This window comes from Pagrus major, chromosome 10 (genome assembly GCF_040436345.1).
Source record: "Pagrus major chromosome 10, Pma_NU_1.0".
NCBI classification, from domain to species: Eukaryota; Metazoa; Chordata; class Actinopteri; order Spariformes; family Sparidae; genus Pagrus; species Pagrus major.
The window spans coordinates 8,395,562-8,414,439 of NC_133224.1; the positions used below are offsets into that span (position 1 = coordinate 8,395,562).

Consider the following 18,878-nt stretch of genomic DNA (forward strand, 5'->3'; position numbering starts at 1 on the left):
CATCTTTCTATCTCATCAACTTTTAAATATCTCCTTTTTCTCTCCCCTCCCTCCTTCCTCCAACTCATTTGCGCCTGAGGGGATCAGAAAAACCCATCATCTCTCTACCACCCCATTATAAAAACACCTACAGATGACTCATCCTCCCCTCTCACCTCCCTGTCCGCCCTACCTCTCCATTCGTTTTCATCTTTATGGCACCTCTTCCTCTACTTAACGACAGCAGTTCCTTCATTAGCAAACTTTCACCGCGAGGAAATGAGGGGATTGGGGACGTTCCAGTGGAGGCAGGCAGCAGCCGCTCTGCACCACCTGTTTCACCTGCGAGGCATCTGGAGAGCTGCAGTCTATTATAATGATCTCCAGCTCATTCGGCGTGCAGGGGAGAGCTCGGACATGGTATGGTTTGAGTTAGTGACCTGAGGCCTGCTTAAAAACGGGGTTAGCTCCATTCTCACCATTCACAAAGCGGAGAAAAATGCAGAGAGGGGGAATAGAGAATGGAAAAGAATCTCCCTCCAAGTTTCCTGCTGTTTTCTTTTTATATCTTCCTCTTTCTCCACGTATTCAGTAACTTTCTTTTTTGCTCTTTTTACAGTCCTTCTCCTGCTTTGCACATAAACCTACATGGTACAAGTGTCAGTCATTCTAACCCTGTAAAATTAACTGTAGTCTCAGTTAGCATTACATAACTGGCTGAACCTTGCTGGCAGGTGCAGCCAAGTTTCTGCAATCCATTTATCTCTTTGTATTTTAGTCTCTAATTCAAGCCTTGTCTGCAGAAAGGATTGCTCAACATTTTGAGAAATATGCTTATTCTCGTCCTTGCCGACAGTTAGACAAGGTTCACAAACCATCTCAAACTTTGAATACAAGGAGTTTTTCAGACCAAATTCCCTTAAATTCATTGATCCAACATGGCCTAGTTTGAGACACAGCTCAAAGTAAATTACTGTTACAACACTGAGAGATTTTTATGATGAGAAACTAGCAGACTTCACAGAAGCTCACAGACAAAAATTAAAAAGAGAGAGGCAGATGGTGGAATGTAGCCTACTTACTAACGTTAAGTAAAAACAAGAACTTCAGTTTCTATTCTTGCGAAAAATACATAAATCAAAGTACATTAAATGACCCGTGTCTATTTCAAAAACTTTCAAGGCGTTACGGTTTCCTAGGATTTCAAACTTACACAAATTCTATAGACCGTCTGAATATCCTAGTTTGAGAAGATCTTTCTTGAGATTTCTCTTTGTTTACAGTAAAAACAAACAAGAAATAAAATGCTAATAACTGGACTTTAGGAGTGAATCTTGACAGGCTAGCTGTTCAACCCTGCTTCAGGTCTTTATGCTAAGTTAATCACCTCCAGATAAGAGCGTGGTTTAATCGTCTAAAGAAAAACAGAATGCAGAATTACTTGCAAACAAACTGTGTTTGTGTTCCTGAGTCCATGCAGTAATATCCTTTACACAATCCTGTGTTTCACAGAGAATTGAACCATGTCCCATCCTTGCTTCTAAATGACGACCGAATCATGACACATCATCTGTTACCAATGAAACTGTTTACCTGAGGAATGGTACAAACAGGTGTTTTTGATCATTCCACAACTTCCCCAGTCTTTTGTTGCTTCTGTCCCAACTGGTTTGAAACATTCAGAATAAGCATGTGGTAACACGTTTAATATTTTGTCTTTGTACTGATTTCAATTGAGTAAATTTCAAAAAGGATGAGAAAATGATCACAATATGTTTTATCTATGTTACACACAGGATCCAAACTTTTTGTGAATCAGGCTTATGAGAGATAAATAAGTGTATACTGCACTTCACCCTACAAAAATTAAATTACAAAACTAATTGGTGAATAAATCCTAACCTGAACTCCTCCATCTGACCTCTGCCTGCCCGAAGTCTTGACATTTGACTGAACGTATTTCACATCCTCGTTATTGCCCTACAACCATTTTACAGCTGAACCTGACCTCTGACCTCAGGACTGCAGGAGTGAAAAGATGTATTTCCTCTTTAAGGAAACACACACACACACACACACACACACACACACACACACACACACACACACACACACACACACACACACACACACACACAGACACACTGAAAGTTACCTATACAGACGGCTTTATGGACATTAGCTGTCCAGTTCCCAGAGCCCATGCACACCGCCTTCCTGTTTCCCTGGAGAGTGTAACCTTGACGGCAGGTGAGCAGGCAAGCGGAGCCCGGCGACACTGTCCTCTTCCCGCAGGCAGGGGGCGACAGCAAGATGTTCTTCAGGGTCCCGATGGGGGGACAACGCACCTCTAGGGACAGAGTGGGAGAAAACCAAGAGATGAATCTGACATCTGATAGAAGTTTATTTTGTTCTAAATTCCACAAATCATGACTCTTTTTTTTTATTGTTCATTGTAGTTGAAGAGGTTTTCAGAATGGCATTGAGCTAAATTAGCATTTGTTGTGCTTTAATAAAATCAGACTTGCTGCCGAGTATTGGAGGATATGCCAGTCTGAGCAGATAAGACAAAACAGAAAAGGAAAATAAACCTCGTCCAAGATCATGAGCGTGCTTCCTGTGTTTTTACCCGAATGTGATAAAATCTTACTTTCAGCTGGCTCTGCTATAAATGCCAACAATAAAAGTATTTTCAGAGTTTGTCTATCAAAAACAGGCACAAAAAACGACAACAACAGTTGGTCGGAAATCAACCTAAAAAAGCTCTGACCACCAGAGTCACACACTGGAGGCTTTTATGCATTTTTGGGCTGCAGACCAGTGAGGCTTTCACTTGATGATGGATAGATCATTCTCTCTTTCTCCAACTCCTGTTTCACTGGCCTTAGCTGCAGGAGCTATAAAGGGAAAGCTCACTGAAGGGGAGATCCAATCAGATGAAAAAATATCTTGCATCCTCTCAGGGCAGCTGAGGCCCGATCTCATTTCACCACAGTGCAAACAAACACTAAAACAAACCACTCAGCTGCAACTCCAGCCCACAGAGCCCTCTTAGCTGTGTTAAAGAGGCAATGACGGTCTGTGGGGAAACTCTGAGATGGTCAAACAAACAAGCTGTAACTCAGTCCGAGCACCCGGGGAGCGAGATGGTAGTTATCGATAAACAGAGAGAGTTTTCCGGAAGCGGATGGGTCGGGTGTTTTAAATAGAGCAGCAAGCTGGTTGGCTGGAAGTGAGTCAGTGCCGACCGGAGGTTGGTGGCTCTCACACTGTCCCTTTTTTGTGTGTTGGTGTGCCTGACCTGGGTGCTCTCTGCGGCGAGCATGAGTGTGTGCAACTATTTTAACTTAACTATCAGTTCTGAAGTGTGTGGGTAATTTTGTGTGCATGTGTATATGTGGTGACTGTAGTTCTGCTATGAGAAAGCAGATGAATCTCTCTCTCTATATGATGTAGTGCGGTTCTGTGCAAATACACACCATATGTTCAACCGCATGTGTGAGTCTATGTTCTCATGTGTGTTTACACACGTGTGCAAAACCACGTTTTTACGTAGAAATACCCATATCAGGTGTTATTTTAAACTCACTAATTTTGATAAAATGAATGACTAACAGCTAAATAGATGATATGAGCTTACAGTTAAATATAAGAAAGATGTGCTGCTACAGAAATCTATTGTGTGCCCTCGAGTGAACGCAGGGCTGCACCGTTTATCATGGAAAATCATGCAAATTGAATAACCAAATAACGAAATCTAATTTAACTTTACAGATGAGAAAACCACAAGACTTTGGATGAAGACATGACAAATGAAAACAAAAAACTTGTGGTTGAGATAGATGGATTTCCTTGGAGAGGATATAAGTAAAGTGAATTAAACTGAGACTGAACTGTGACCCAGTGTCTCCAAGTAGATTTCTATCAGGACATCTGTAAAAATGACCACAAATACAGTGAATATACGTATGTCCATAAAACAAGAATAAATAAGCTCCCAAAGAATTTTTGAGCAAAAACAACGGAATAAACACTGATTGAAATAAGGAAGAGGTTGTTCTTTGGGAACAAATCAAGCTAAAGCTATCTGAGTTTCTTTTACAGAGGCATTTCTGTTGTAACACACAGGGTAAAATAGTGGTTTGGAGGTGATGAAGGCTTACCCACACACCGAGGTTGGGGTCCACTCCACTGGGAGTTGGCCTGGCAGGTGAGTTTGGAGTCCCCGTCTAGCCTGTAGCCTCGCTCACAGCCCACCTGACACTCCGCCCTTTTGGAAGAGCCGCCATCGTTGCACCTCAGGAAGCCGTGCTGGGGTCGAGAGAGGGGCGGGCAGGAGCGGACTGCGGGTTGAAAGAAATAAACATGAGAATCCGAGAACAAAAACAACTGTTATATACTGTACATTGCTGTATTTTACTTGATCCATGCCTTGTGTTGATATGGTTTATTTTCTATTCCTCTTTGTATTTAATACAGTTAATTTACAGCTAGCAGTTCAGTCTAAATCGCCAGCACAGGAGCTTTGGACCACCGAGACCAAACACTACCTCAAAGACCAACACAGATCAGTTTGACGACAGGGTAGTATAGCAAATTACAGCGGCTCTGAACAGGATTTGGCGAAGACGACAGGTTCAGGGCATCATCAGTCATCACCAACCTCTGGCGGCCTGAGCTATACTATCAGACTGTCGCCTCGCATTACGAGACAGTGGATGCAGCGGCTAGCTGGTTAGCATGCTAACTTCAGTAAACAACTCTGCAACACAACACAACGACAGCTTTGTAATGTCAAAACTTTATTTTTCGCATTCTCAAGATAATCTTAGGTTATTAGTTGGCCAGATTTTTTAATATCTTATCCAAATATTGCACCTTTAATGCTATATGTGATTTTCAAAAGCTTTCCATGCTTACATCTGAGTTGTAACATATAAACACATGTACTGTATATAAATCATACGAGGAGGAGAAAGCAGTGAATCATCTGCAGGAATGTACAGTACAATTATCATCTGTAGCTATGACTTGGGGCCTATCATTTAACCCAAAGCGTGAAAGTCCCTCTGAAATAAAAGAAAAAATCCTCCAGTGTGCCTGTTCTGAGTTATGCTGAGGTCTACAAGAGGGTGTGTAGTGTGTTATTTCTCATCACCACCCATAGACAGACAGGCGGTTCAGAGGAGACCCCCTCCCTCAGGGCTTAACTAGCTGGGAGGTCCTACAGTATGTGGCAGAGACTAGACTTATTGTAACACATACAAGCAGACATATGCACACACACTCAGAAAATATATACTCAAAGCCGCTACTATAAATCTTTAACACACACCCTTGAATATTCAGTGTCTTGGTATTTGTATGAGTCACACTGTTGCCGTCTTTCTGTTAAACTGGCAGTTTCCTCATTAATCTTTTGACCTCTCCAACTCCCCCTTTACTTTCTTTCTTTCCATTCTACCTACTGAAGTTCCTCACACTCCTGCTTCCTTCTATCCTTCCTTTCCTTTAATCCTTTCCTTCCTACCAGTCTCACTCCTCCCTATCATTTCTCCTCTCAACATCTGGCCTGGCAGAAAGCAGTAGTCTCCCAGCAAAAGTTGATTTCTTCAGTCTAAACACACGTGGCCTCCCTCTTGCTCTGGTTTGCATGAGACTCGCTCTCGATAAGTCGATTTAGTGCTACATAAATGTTTATGAAGGTTCGCAGACATCAGAAGTGAGCTGACAGGCTCTGAGGGCTTTGATGAACGTCCCGTAGCTTAATGAGGAATTATATGAGACATGTGTTGAGGAGGAACCTGCTGAGATCAATCAGACAAGCTCGTTTGTAATCACAACCTAGCCTGGAGCATTGTATGGCAAAAATGCTGTCTGCATTATGCAAGATAATACAAAGTCTGCAATACTGTCATGTCAGAACATCACTTGCAAAACTATAACAGGAGCTGGAACTAAAATAGCATTTATACTGCACGTAATATGATCAGAAACACACCATTCATGTCTTTAAGGGGCCGAGCTTGACTGATATTGATATTCAACAAGCTAACTAGCATCAGGAGCCAGTCAGATTCTTGTGCTTACTTCCTTCGCTTAATAAAGAAATGTAGCTTCATTATTCACAGTTCAATGAAAGGACACCTGATAATGAGAGAACCCAAGGACACCTCCACCTGTGATGATATTTATATTATGCATCAGGCCAGCTTCGTCCTCACCTATGCAGCTGGCAGGTGTTCCTGACCAGGTGCCGTCAGCCTGGCACAGTCTAATGCTGGTTCCCTGGAGGTCAAAATCTGGCTTGCATCGCACTCCACAGGCCGCTTCAAAGTGGTTGTTACATACGTTTTGGATGAAAAAGCCATTTACTGGAGGTGACAGTGCAGGACAGTATACCACTGATGGAAGAAAGAAGAAGAGATGAGAGAAAGTCTTGAAATCCTGACTTTCATGTTGTAGCTAACACAAAAATACATACCACACCAAACCAAACACATTATAACACACACAAAACCCTCCTGGTGGGAAACACTGACTCTGGGACTCAGTGGAAAGTTAATGTTCTTGACAAAAAGGATAAGTAAGCGTGAAAGCAGAAAATTACAGGTTGTCAACCATTCTCACTGTCCACTACACACAGAGGGAGGAAGAGAAAGCACAACGCAGTCCATGAAACTGATAATTAATGAACATTATTGTTTTCACAGGAACGGTGTGGAAATCACTGGCTTAGTCTTCAAGGAATGGGAGGGCCGCCGATAATACTGGAAACAGATTAATTATATGGGATGCTCTGATACTGACGTGGTACTTCTGTGGAATACTGTGTTTCTGTTCCAGGTGATTAATCATTATGTATCGCCACATTTACAAACACAATCTTTACTGCACTTACCCTTCACACTTACTCTCCCATATGTCTTAATATCTTTAACGTTAAAGCTTTTATATAGTTCTCTAAATCCTTCCAAACTCATCCGGCCTGATAATCACACTATTTCTAGAGTTTACTACACAGCAGCCTGCTTGTCTTGACTGAATGACTTCTTATTGACTTGTTCTAGTTATTATTAGTTGGTACTCTGTCTGAAACATGTCAGAGGGATTTTGATGGTTATTTTTGTTTATTACTTTACTGACTGACAGCTGTATAGAGAGGTTTTTGCCTTAACGTATCTTTATGGAGTAAATGTTGCACAATGTAATGACTATATAACGATGACACCATCTGCTTTCAGATTTGTTCCCTATAAACCTCACTTTCACTGTACGATTTCCGTCTGCCACCAGGCACAAAATCATTGCCACAGAGGCTGTTTGCATCATTTCTATCTGCTTTCACGTCTCTATTATAGACTGCATGAATGATTACGCTGTCATACTTTCCAACTCTCCCGCTTTTACCCTGAGGCTCCTGCTTTTCATAGCTCTCTCCTATTTTCCTGCATTTCTCCAGATTTACAATACATTTTCACACCTTTTCCCCTTTCTAGTAATCGTAACCTGTTTCTGTCAATGTTCAGCGTGTAGTCTACGGTTCTCTTGCGCCTCGTCCTCCTCCTTGAGTGACAGATGCACAGAGAAATGGGGAAGAGACAGAAATACTCAAATAAAAAGAAATTCAGTTGTTACTCTAAGGTATAAAGAAAGCATCCAGTTGTGATTGCGACAGAGGCGCCGTAAATATTACCACTTGGAAACGCTAGCGAGTGGGTAAAGTTGTCTGTTGCCACTTTAATTAGTCATTGTCATGGGGTTTGAATCCAGCACTGTCGTGCAATGTTGCTCTCAGGCAACAATATTAAATGCTGTGCCACTTCACCAAAGCACCTATTTCAGATCCAGTACATTTCTTCTTCTCGCTCAGGAGAGATGTATTCAAAAAGCATCATGGTTCCTAAAAAAAGGCGTTATTAAAGGGTCGTCATACAGTCATAAAATCTGCTCCATCTGCACAGGACGTGGTAACAACTATAATAACAAATCAGCAATATTTAAGTTATGTGATGTCTTTTTCCGTGGCTTTTCTCTTGATGTGCTGTATTTTTAGTTAGTGCACATGCTTATTTTTCCCCATGGCCTTCAGCTATTAAGGATAATTATTGCTCTCACTAACTGGCCAGTTCTGGTAAGTGCTAACTGCTCAGTTAAAACACGGCATTATTGCTACAGTGATTTTCTTCTGCAGCAGAAATTCTTGGGAAAGTCTTGCATGACATGTAATGTTAAATATAAAATTATATAATTATATAATAATAATAAGTAAAAAATAAAAGCATTCATGAACACGAAGGGAACATGAAGGGTTGAATTACTAATCTTTTTAAGCAACTGAATAAAGAAGATGTCAAAAGGGATCGTCTTAATCAAAATATAGCTGACAGTGCAGTTGACAGGGAAGTTCCTCTTACTCTGGCAGGTCATGCCTACTGGCTGATATCCCGGCTTGCAGATGCAGTCGCTGACGGAGGTGCTGCCAGGTTGGGAGGTGTGCTGCGGGTCGGGGCATGACAGGCAGGTGCTCAAGCCTCCTGGTGCTCCCTCTGGTTTGTATGTACCGGATGGACATGCTGGTAGGAGGAGAGGGAAGGAAACATACTGTAGTTTAAAAACTGCTCACTATAAATATATGTAATGTCATGCAAGACACAATAAGACAGCCGGACGGAAAGCTTGGATGATGGACATGTATAAAAGAAAATTAAACTGAAATGAAAAACTGCCTGACTACTGAAAGACAGCTAAAAAAAAAAGTTTCGTGACTGAAACTGAAAAACAGCTTTAAAGATTTATGAGAAGACTTTGATCATATTCATGTCTGGACATGTAGTGGCGGAAAATGTGGCAAAAATGACTAAATGATCTCACTGGCTAGGTAAAAAAGACGAGTTCGTTTCAGCTTCTTAATTATTCCAAGCAGGGAAAAGCTGGTTTGTGGCACCGAACAGGATAGAACATTTTCAAGAAATGCAACAATCAAAGAAAGGTTTATGAGCATCTAAAACCAGTTATGGCTCGCATCTAAGCCCACATGGGCTGTATTAGAAAATCCCTTTTGATCACCTGCATGCACACACACACACACACACACACACACACACACACACACACACACACACACACACACACACACACACACACACACACAGGAGACATAATAGAGTATGTTTCCTATTAACATCACCTGAGTCTGATCAGAGGACATGCTGTAAGATGAAGAAGCGAGGGTCAGATGAAGGTCCTCCAACATTCTTTCATTCATCATCAATCAACTTCTACAAAAACAGTCTCAGTGCATCAGTGTGTTGCAGAGGAGTGAAAATGAATGACTGAATCAATCACATGGTTTTATCAGGGGTTTAAAGGTTACTTTCACGTGGGATTTTTCATAAATTACAGATTACCCGATAAAACGTGTGATCAGTGACGTAATGTGCGTCCAATCCACTGATATCCAGTGATCTCACAAGTCTTTGATGTTCTTTAAATTAACTCCAAATTTCTGATTCTGATTATTTGAATTATGTTATGACCACGGACAACAGCCCTTATCAGCCATTATAGGGGTAGTTTCGCACAAGCAATTTGCTGTGCTGGTAATTCCCATAATTCACAGTGATTACTGGTGCACGCAGGAAAAAAACTTTTTATCAGTTGCTCCCCAAAGTCAAAGCAATTTTCTTCTGTGTTGTTTTTGTTCCTGTGTATGCAGAACCACTTTAAAGGAAGCTGTCCAAATAGCACAAAAAGATTACAGTCACTGCATCTTTGATGTCTGCAGTTGTTATTTAGGAGGAAATGTGATTCACACCAACTGTTTTGCCATCACACCCATAGTCATAGTTTAGTCATTACTGCAATTACTACAAAATTACTTGGTTAAACTATTGTTTGCATGATCATACTGATTAATCCTTTGGTCTACTGGATGTCAGAAGTTAATTAGAAATGCCGGCTTTGGTTGTTGTAACCGTGGGTTGTTAATGGCTTCATTTTCTTGGTAAATGGAGCCTAAAGATACTCAGTTTATCATAAAAGTCTAAGAAGGCTAAGGGCAAGTGTCCATGCAAAGCTTTTTCTGCCTGCTGCACCTTTTTTGTGTGTTTTGCTTTGAGCGCTTCTAGTTTAAAGTCTCTGAACTTCAGAGAGGTGCTTGTGTCACCAATGACTCAAATCATCATATCAGTAGCATAAAATGGCCTTAAAATGAAAATAATATTATTTATCGCAATTTTATCAGGAACAATATATCATCCAACAAAAGTAGTCACAGATCCTGTGACCACATACAGATGCAGTTATGATTTGGGTCTGGTCAATGTGCATGTTTGAGCCAATCATATGAGACCGCTGTCACAGGGTAATAATCAAATCTATGACTCCAGTCAGCCACCGTAACTTTAAACACATAACTGCTAAATCAAACAATAAGACATAATTATATTACATAAATATCAAATCAAGTTAATTTGTTAACAGATTACAGTTGTCATGTATTTCCTGGGAGCTGCACTGTGACTCTGGTCATAGTCTGTTCCAGCAAATCCACATGTTGTTTGCATTAATTGGAAAAACAAACTCAGTATTGACTGCAGCAGTTTCCAAATCAAAACAGGCTACAGAGAAAAAGTTTTCAGACGGCCCTTTAGACAGTTTAATTTGGTGTTGTGCACTTTGTATGAGAAAATCATAAAATTTCACAACCCACACCCACACACATAATTTAAACACTTTTAATAAATAGAAAAAATATGCAGAAAAACGGTGTGTCCACATGGGATATCTGATGGGATTCAAAACCTCTTTAGTGTGAGCAGCAAGACTAGTTATGAGCTTTATAGACAAAATATTATAATATTCACTTTATATCACTGTCTTTGTTGGCATCAGTTCAGAGGTCTCCAGTTTATGACGTTAAGCTTAAGTAAACCGTGTCGAAAAACATTCACCAGCAGGTTCAATTACAAGCTGTTCTGTACAGTAGGCAACAGAGAATCCACAGTACTAATATCCCTCACAACTCATTTACTCGCCGCTAAGCCAGAGGCCAGGTGTGAGTTTCCACTGCTGAGCCAATGCCAGCCCGGCCTCTCGCCACACTCACCCTCCCTCCCATCCTCCCTCACTCCCCCTCAGCTGAAACCCAGCAGCAGGTCAGCCAGGAGATGTTAACCGACTGTAAAGCTCAACTCGCTGGCTGCTGGCACTAAAATGCACCCAGTAACCCACATCAAACACACACACAAACACACACAGAACAACCATGTGGTATACCTGTCCCGATGCAGACACCGTGTATGTGTGTGTGTCACAGTCTGAAGTTTTCATTTGATAACAAAAGCAGCTTCTCCATCCTGATTCCTTTAAACTCAGAGGAGGCATCTTACATAAGACGGTCCGACAGCTAAAAGTGTCCCCACTGTTCAAGTCCTTGGGAATCTGTTTAACAGCTTCATTTAAGGTTTACAGGAAGCCTAGTCATTTTTAATGTGAATAATAATTCACCCAGAGCGCAACAGTGGAAATACTGTATCGAAAAAATATAAAATTTCAATTCCTGGCAGGTTGCATGTGCTGGCAGGTAGAAATGTACACAGACAGATGCATGGTCACACACACCCACACACAGAGTTTAGAAAGAGCAGACCTGGCTTCTGGCGACGGGACCAAGAAGGGAAGTATGGAGGGATGGATAGGAAGGGATACATGATGAAAGAACAAGCAACCATGAATCCCAAATAGAAAGGAAAAGCTGGAAGGTGAACATGGAGAAAACTGTGTGAATTTCCTTTAAAATGTATCATTGCTCTGTGACTTGAGCCAAACGTCAGACCCCATGCTGGAACTAATTGTGTTTGGACCCCGTCTGTAGTCTCGTTTTGGGTCCATCTTACTTAAACTTTGCTGCTGTGTACCCTTCATTTAGACAGGAAGGGGACCGTCAGTGGGCCAGATGACCATAAAACAGAAAGAGCCTGCTGTGTCTGGACTGGCTGTAACTATATGGAGGGACAGCAGCTGGTCAAAGAGAGCTACTGTACGCAGTAATGATCTAAGGAAAGGAAAGAGCGAGGCCCTGTGATCAGAAGCTATTTATTTAAGGTTAAAGCAATATTTGAGCAATCTTAACAACTAATAATGAAGTTAAATGACGTGTCATAACATCACCAGCATTCATACTTTCCGATTCTTATAATGTCCTTTTGAAAATGTTTTTTGAAAATGTAGTTTAATAGTAATTTGTTCAAACATCTACTGCATCAGAGAGAAATATTACTTTAATAAAGGAAGATGTGTGCACATCCAAGCAATCCATTCTGAGAGAAGACAGGCGATAAGATAAGTTGTCGTAGTAATGGTTGTCTGATTTTCCAACAACGCACGTCTCTTTCATCATCCCTGCAACCAACTCTGACTCCCTAAACCACTGACCTGAGGTCTGCTCTGCCTCCTTATAAAGATTAAATCTGGCAATATTCAGTATTCTTCTTTTCATCAGCGATGAAAAGACCAAACAATGCAACAAACAAATAAAACAAAACTCTAACACTGTCCAGAATCTTTTGAAAAAGTGAAATGAAGCATTTGTAACCAGTTTTTAAAGGTATACTAGGCAGGATTTTCTCTAAAAAACAATGTATAGAGTCACACAAAAATCCCCTCTCAATTAACACTTATGACCCACTAGTAGTGTGTGCTGTTGTGTGATTGTTGATTGAATCTGAATACAAAGACTAACAGCTAATTGCAAGAGTTAAATCTTAGTTGTCACTAGCATTTAAAATAGGGTTTATATAAGAATACATTTTCTTCAGATTAAACACGGAGTCAAACAGAAAAGACAATAACAAAACTGAGCACAGGCCAGTTCATCTGTTAAAGCCCTTTCTCCTAATATGAAGTAAGTCATTTAAACTGGCGGACACGTCTGGCCCGGGAGCCAAACTTGCTATCACACGAGAATCTCTCCTGTCTCTGGGGGGAGCCTGTGTTCGATTAGCACGGCCTAAAAACAGACTGGGACGGAAACGATGAAAGGAGATCCAGAACATCTGCCTCCTCAGCCACAATGACAAACAGAGAGAGAGCGAGAGTGGTTTTCATCTAAGAGGGACATATTCTGCTTAGTCCAACAAAATCCACAAACACATGCTTGCAAACACACTTGCCAGTCCATACAGTACTCATTCTCACACTGCTTACCACATGTCATTTTGAACACAAACCACTTATTTTTTATAACAGGCAGGAATGAACTTAAATAAACTGATATTTTCCACTTAGAAACTATTTAAAACATCAAAATAGGCACATTTTGCAAGTCAGTGTGGTTCATGATGAGGTCTGGGCATTGAACATCTGTTCAGATCTTGTTTACTCATTCTTTGATCAGATAGGTCTTGATCTAAATTAGAATTTCGCCCATTTTAGACTATTTTATGTGAGCAAAGCTCTCGTAGAGCTGCTTTTTATTTCAACCAAATTAAGAATTTAACGTTCCAAACTTTGGTTTGTTTTGGTAAACTAAAAAAGGTTTGTAGAAAAAGACGCTATACCATCTAAACGCAAATCAAGTCAATTTTATTTATACCCCAAAATCACAATCACATTGCTTCAGTGGGCACAACAATCTGTATGGTGAACGTCATCCTCTGTCCTTACACCCTCGAGTCGAGTAAGGGAAAACTTCCCACACAAAAAAAACTCTTGCGGCAGTGGGGGAAAATGGAAGAAACCTCAGGAAGAGCCACAGAGGAGGGATCCGTCTCCCAGGACATGCATGTACAGAACAGAACCAAAAAAAAGAGTGGACAGACTTCACTGACTAAATATCTGATACAAGTAGGTTAAAAAAAATATATGGGAAAAATAAGACACATCTGTACAGGATTGAAAAGGATAAAGGATAAAGGATTCACACTGTCAAATGAACAGACAAATGTGTGTTTTTCTTTGTCTTTGCTGTATTAACTCTCATTTTAAATACAGAATCTTTGTGTTCTCATCTGTCCGTATATTGTACATTTTATCTTCTACACTTCTGAGAACAAAATTACAATATATATATATGTATATTTGAACAGAACAAAGCTGCTCTGCCTGATGACACAGCTTTTGAAAATGTCACATGTGAAAACTTGTGATAAAGATCACTGAGGGATCTCATTTCATTTCAACCATTTTGAAATCTGTGCCAATATTAAACCTGTGAAACTGCTCCGACTTCAACACAATACCTTTTTTAACACCGTCCTTTGGGGAATATGAACATGTTACAACCTTTTTTTAATTAACAAAATATGCCCAACTTGAAACTGCTCAATCCAGCAGTATTAAATAAAGAACTTTGCCAAACCAAACCATAAAGTTAAAACCCTTTCCTGATTTAGTTTAGATAATAATCTGATCAAAGAATAACTTAACAAGCCTAAACATATGACAAGGCATGAGGTTTGATTAATTAATGAGAAATCAAATCTTGTCCTTTCTTGTGGGCGACTTCTGTTTGGCGTCGCTGCCAAGTAATAATATCCTCAGATGTCTGGCATTTAACTGATACCTTGCATTTAATTACTTTTTCATGGTTAATAAAGTTTATGGAATTTACACTGGAGGCTGTAAAATATATTAATGTCAGCTACACAACCGTCAATCTACTATCATTCATACACCGTTCTTGTTTCTTTTATAAATAACAGACAACAATTTAGATCTATGACACTAAACTGTCACTCACAAGCAGCTACAATACAGGCACAGCAGACAATAACAGTAGCCAATATTCCTGTGACCTTATAATATTTGTGATGCCGCGACCCAGTTCTGTCTGTCTGCTGTCTTCAAAGCCAAACAATGGAGTCCGAGGAAGTCCAGCAATATTGCGAATGGGCTGCTAAATCCGGACAGTGGCTTGGTCAGTTGTGGTCGTAGGCCCTCTCACACAAGAAATGTTGTTAAGTTGGGCCTTAAATTCCAGGGTATTTCACTGAGAAAACAATGTTCACATGCGAGGAAACTTTCCACTCTTAACTGGGGCTTCCCATGCACACTTGAGGTGCATAAATAGACGATGAAAATTGGACAATTAAAATGTATAGTCTAGCCCACAAAAACAGACACATTCACGCGAAGACCTGACAGAGACATAAAGAAACTGCCGCTGGGACTGAGTGTTACATTTCAGGTAAACACAGTCTGTATATACATCTGTCATGAGCCAGCAGACTATATGCACTTCATGCAGGATTCATCTGGACCACCAGGCGAGCTTTAAACGATGGGATTTGGGGTGATGTGAGGAATGTTAAAGATACGTATGTGCAACTATAATGACAATGTAACCCTACAAGTGTCAGAGAGTTAATCACACTCAGCCCTTACAGCGCTGATTGAAGACGACAACACAACACTCAGCTATAAAACGCCCTATCGATGAACTTTGGTGACAAGCAGCGATAACAAAAGAGTAGGAGCATCTGTCTACCACTCACCATTTCATTCACATGGCTCCATATGGCAGTTTCCCAAGGACTCATGACCTCATGATGAGGAGTGAAGATGAATCTGTGAGGTCCTGCTGTACCGAGAAGCTACTGAAGTGAAGCGTCGTGGAGCACCAATGACACAACCGCAAAATTCTTGTACTTAAAGTGAAAATAAGTCGCATTATAGGAGAATTCCTCCGCGCCAAAGTGTCTCTGAGCATGACACTGGAACCCCTCCAGCTCTACTAAAACGGCTATTTCAGCTATTTATTACGATCCGGAAGCTTTCAGCAGCAGGTTTCAGACTTGAATCCATAGAGAAAAATCAGCCTACAGACAGCTGTCACCTGCTTTAGTTTCTGCTCCACTTGGAGATACGTTTTGCCCTCATAGAATCAGAGACTGAAACCAAGAAGTGAGATGTGTCTGCAACGATAAGGGTCACAGGCTTTGCCACATACATGGGTCACCTGTAGCTGAAAAAAATCTCCATGGACTGTCATGAGGATCTAAATCACATCGCCAGAGTCTCATTGAAGTGCTCTCCAGCTGGACTGTGGAGTGAAAAGGGGGGGTGGCAGTGAGATGTGGCTGCTGCACAGCTGTCCACCTACATAGTCTCCATCTGGGGGGGAAACGGACCTCCGCGGACCCCTCATCCCAAGAATGTAAAACTTCTGCGATGTGATGCAAGGCAGTCTTTGGAGAGGAAACTGAGGAAGTTCAGTGGCTGTTCCTTCGCTGTTTGCCTGCTTATTATTCAATCTTATTCCCGAAGGAGAATGACCTCACCGCAATTGCTAGATAGCTCTTATGGATTCCCAAGGACAGGGAGAGTGTCCTGCTCGCTTATTACAGACTCCGGGAACACTGGGATTCAACGGGAGAGAGCGAGGCGAACCGCTAAACAACTGTACAAACACAGGTTGGTCCCCAGTCTGGTGTGCCTGATTACAGATGTCAGTGTGCTGAGAAATGTTGTGATAAAAGAGTGTGGTATGATCTCAGTACACTGGGGACAACGTAGCATAACACTCTGACTGTTAACACTAACAGACAGATTTCATTACGTCAGCGTTTCACCAAATTCCTCCACGTTTTCCCATTTGAAGGATGTTCATTCAGACGTACATGCATGTGCAATAAACACTAGCACACGCACACAAATACTCATATATACACTTCTCCAACACACACACACACACTCTACAGTCTCCACAGTAGCCTCAGAGCTGGTGTTTCTGTGTGGGATTGTGAGTCCAGAGATTTGCTAAACAGATTGACTGACAGGACGCAGGCCCGTCCAGCGTGTGCATGCCTGTGTCTTTCTGTGTTTCTTTATGTAATGGTAAATTTGCTTATGTGTTGTTATGTGTTGTGTGCACATACAGCACTTGCTCATCCAAATGAGAGTCACAAACAAATCTGAAAACAATTGTGGTGTCTGCTAACTGTCCACGCCCAAGCATCATCTCACGGCACCGCAGACTAAAATTTTATGCGTTCGTGGAAATGGACACACCATTTCTACTGAGAAACAGCACTTTCTAGAGCTGAGTCCAAAGAGGAGCTGATTGGAGGTTCACAGAGCAAAAGAAAAACAAAGGGAGACAGATGCTTCTCTTCCATGAAGCTGGCAGCTGCCGACTTCCTCCAAACTCAAGCCTGCAACCTTTGACGTTGCGTGTGTCCCTCTTCATCACATCCCATCAACTGGAGAGATTTCAGTCAACAGCTCGCACACACTGACCCACACACACACAAACACAGAATGGGAGGATCAGAAAGTGAAAGGAAGTAGGAGGGAGCCCAAAGAGCACTGAAGAGGGTCGGTGAAAACATCCAGAGAGGGATGGGGGTCAAAGAAAAGGACAAACATGCTGGATTCGACGAAGGGCAAAGGCCTTGAAAAAGACATTGGAGAAAAGCACTTACGATGCTAATGGAGGAATTCATTCCACCTTAAATTCCCAAGGGCACATTTGTCAATTTAAATTATGTTTGAGAAGGAAATGGAAGCACAAAGAAGCTAAAATATCTGAGGGGCAAAAAGTCACGGCAGAGAAGACAGTGACTGAACTTTTTCTTTTCCCTACAAACAATGTTCACTTTGTAACCCCTGGGTGATATTAGTGGCACAAAAGATCATGTTTTTGTAAGGAGAAGAAAAATGCTATCATTCTAAGCTACAGTGAGAGTAAATAGGGGATTCATTATGATGGTTTTGTTTATCAATATTTTACGCAGTGTTGCATGCTTAACATTTGTAATTTAACAATGAAGATTTGTCTCGCACCTTGCACCTTGCTCTCGTGTCTTAGTAGTAAGTCTAGTGGTCCATAATCAGAGGAGAAATGGTGAAAGTGAAGGTGAATGTTGTCTAATCCTTTTAATCTTTGTGGTTGTGTGATTGTTTTAGGTCATGACTTCTTTTTATGACTATCAATTAACCACAGTCCTGCAAATAAAAGTATTTTTCTCATGAGTTAAGAGGTGGAGGATATTGTATCATCATAAATCAGATATACGTAGTACAGTAACATACAACAGTCAGGTATACAGGGCTGTCTGTATATCTCTATACTCTCCGATGTGCTTCTGGTCAGTCCTCAAACTAGGAATCAGAGCAGATTTAACAAGAAGTGTTTCTGGTCTGCTTTATTCAGCTCTGTAAATGGCTAATTTGCACCAAGCGCACCTGGTGACACTGGACAATAGCTGGAGAAAGGCTCGGAAAGACGGAGAGAGGAGGGGAAATGAGGGAGGAGACAAAGCAGCGGAAGGCAGGAAGAAAGTAAAAAAGAAACTGATGGAGCGATGGAAAGAAAGGTGGAGGAAAGGATGGACGCAGGAGGAGTGTTAATGACACAGTGAGGTTCTGCTTCGCACCACTGGCTGTGTCACGGCTCCTTGTTTTTCATGCTCTCCAGCAGAGAGGACGGTCTTATTAGGCCCAGTTTATAGTCTCTCGGCCTCCTTCATCTCTTTCCCGTTTTAACACACGCACACACACACACAAACACACAGTCACAGAGTGGCCTCGGTTTATAACACGAGTCGTGTCTGCTTTACAGCATCCCTGACCTACAAACACGGCAGCAGTAGTCATCAATTAAGGCTTTTTACAGACCTATATGTGTCGTTTAATGAGGGGAGAGAGGGTGGAACGGGGCTGAAACATGTGGCGTCGAGGGAGGGACTAATATGGATTTCAACACCACCTGTGCTTTAGGTCTTATGTATATGGTCCGGTCTGAAGCGAAAACTTCAAACACCACATGACATGAAAGACTGTCCAAAAACACCTGAGGGCAGCTCAGACACTGAGCTCCTTTATAACCAGCGGAAAAACTCCCTTTTGGTCGGCTGCCAAATGTTTTTTTTAATTGCTGTACCTCCTGTTTTGCT

The 18,878-nt window shown here is 41.4% G+C and overlaps 1 protein-coding gene across 1 annotated transcript in view; it reads right to left on the minus strand.

Annotated features, from left to right (window-relative positions):
* Positions 1-18,878, minus strand: part of svep1 (sushi, von Willebrand factor type A, EGF and pentraxin domain containing 1) — an 88,941-nt gene that overhangs the window by 33,636 nt on the left and 36,427 nt on the right. The window contains exons 4-7 of the mRNA XM_073474577.1: positions 8,397-8,555; positions 6,204-6,383; positions 4,143-4,322; positions 2,135-2,329 (exon numbers count right to left, since the gene is read on the minus strand). Coding sequence (XP_073330678.1) covers positions 2,135-2,329; positions 4,143-4,322; positions 6,204-6,383; positions 8,397-8,555 — 714 coding nt within the window. The remainder of the gene's footprint in view (positions 1-2,134; positions 2,330-4,142; positions 4,323-6,203; positions 6,384-8,396; positions 8,556-18,878) is intronic.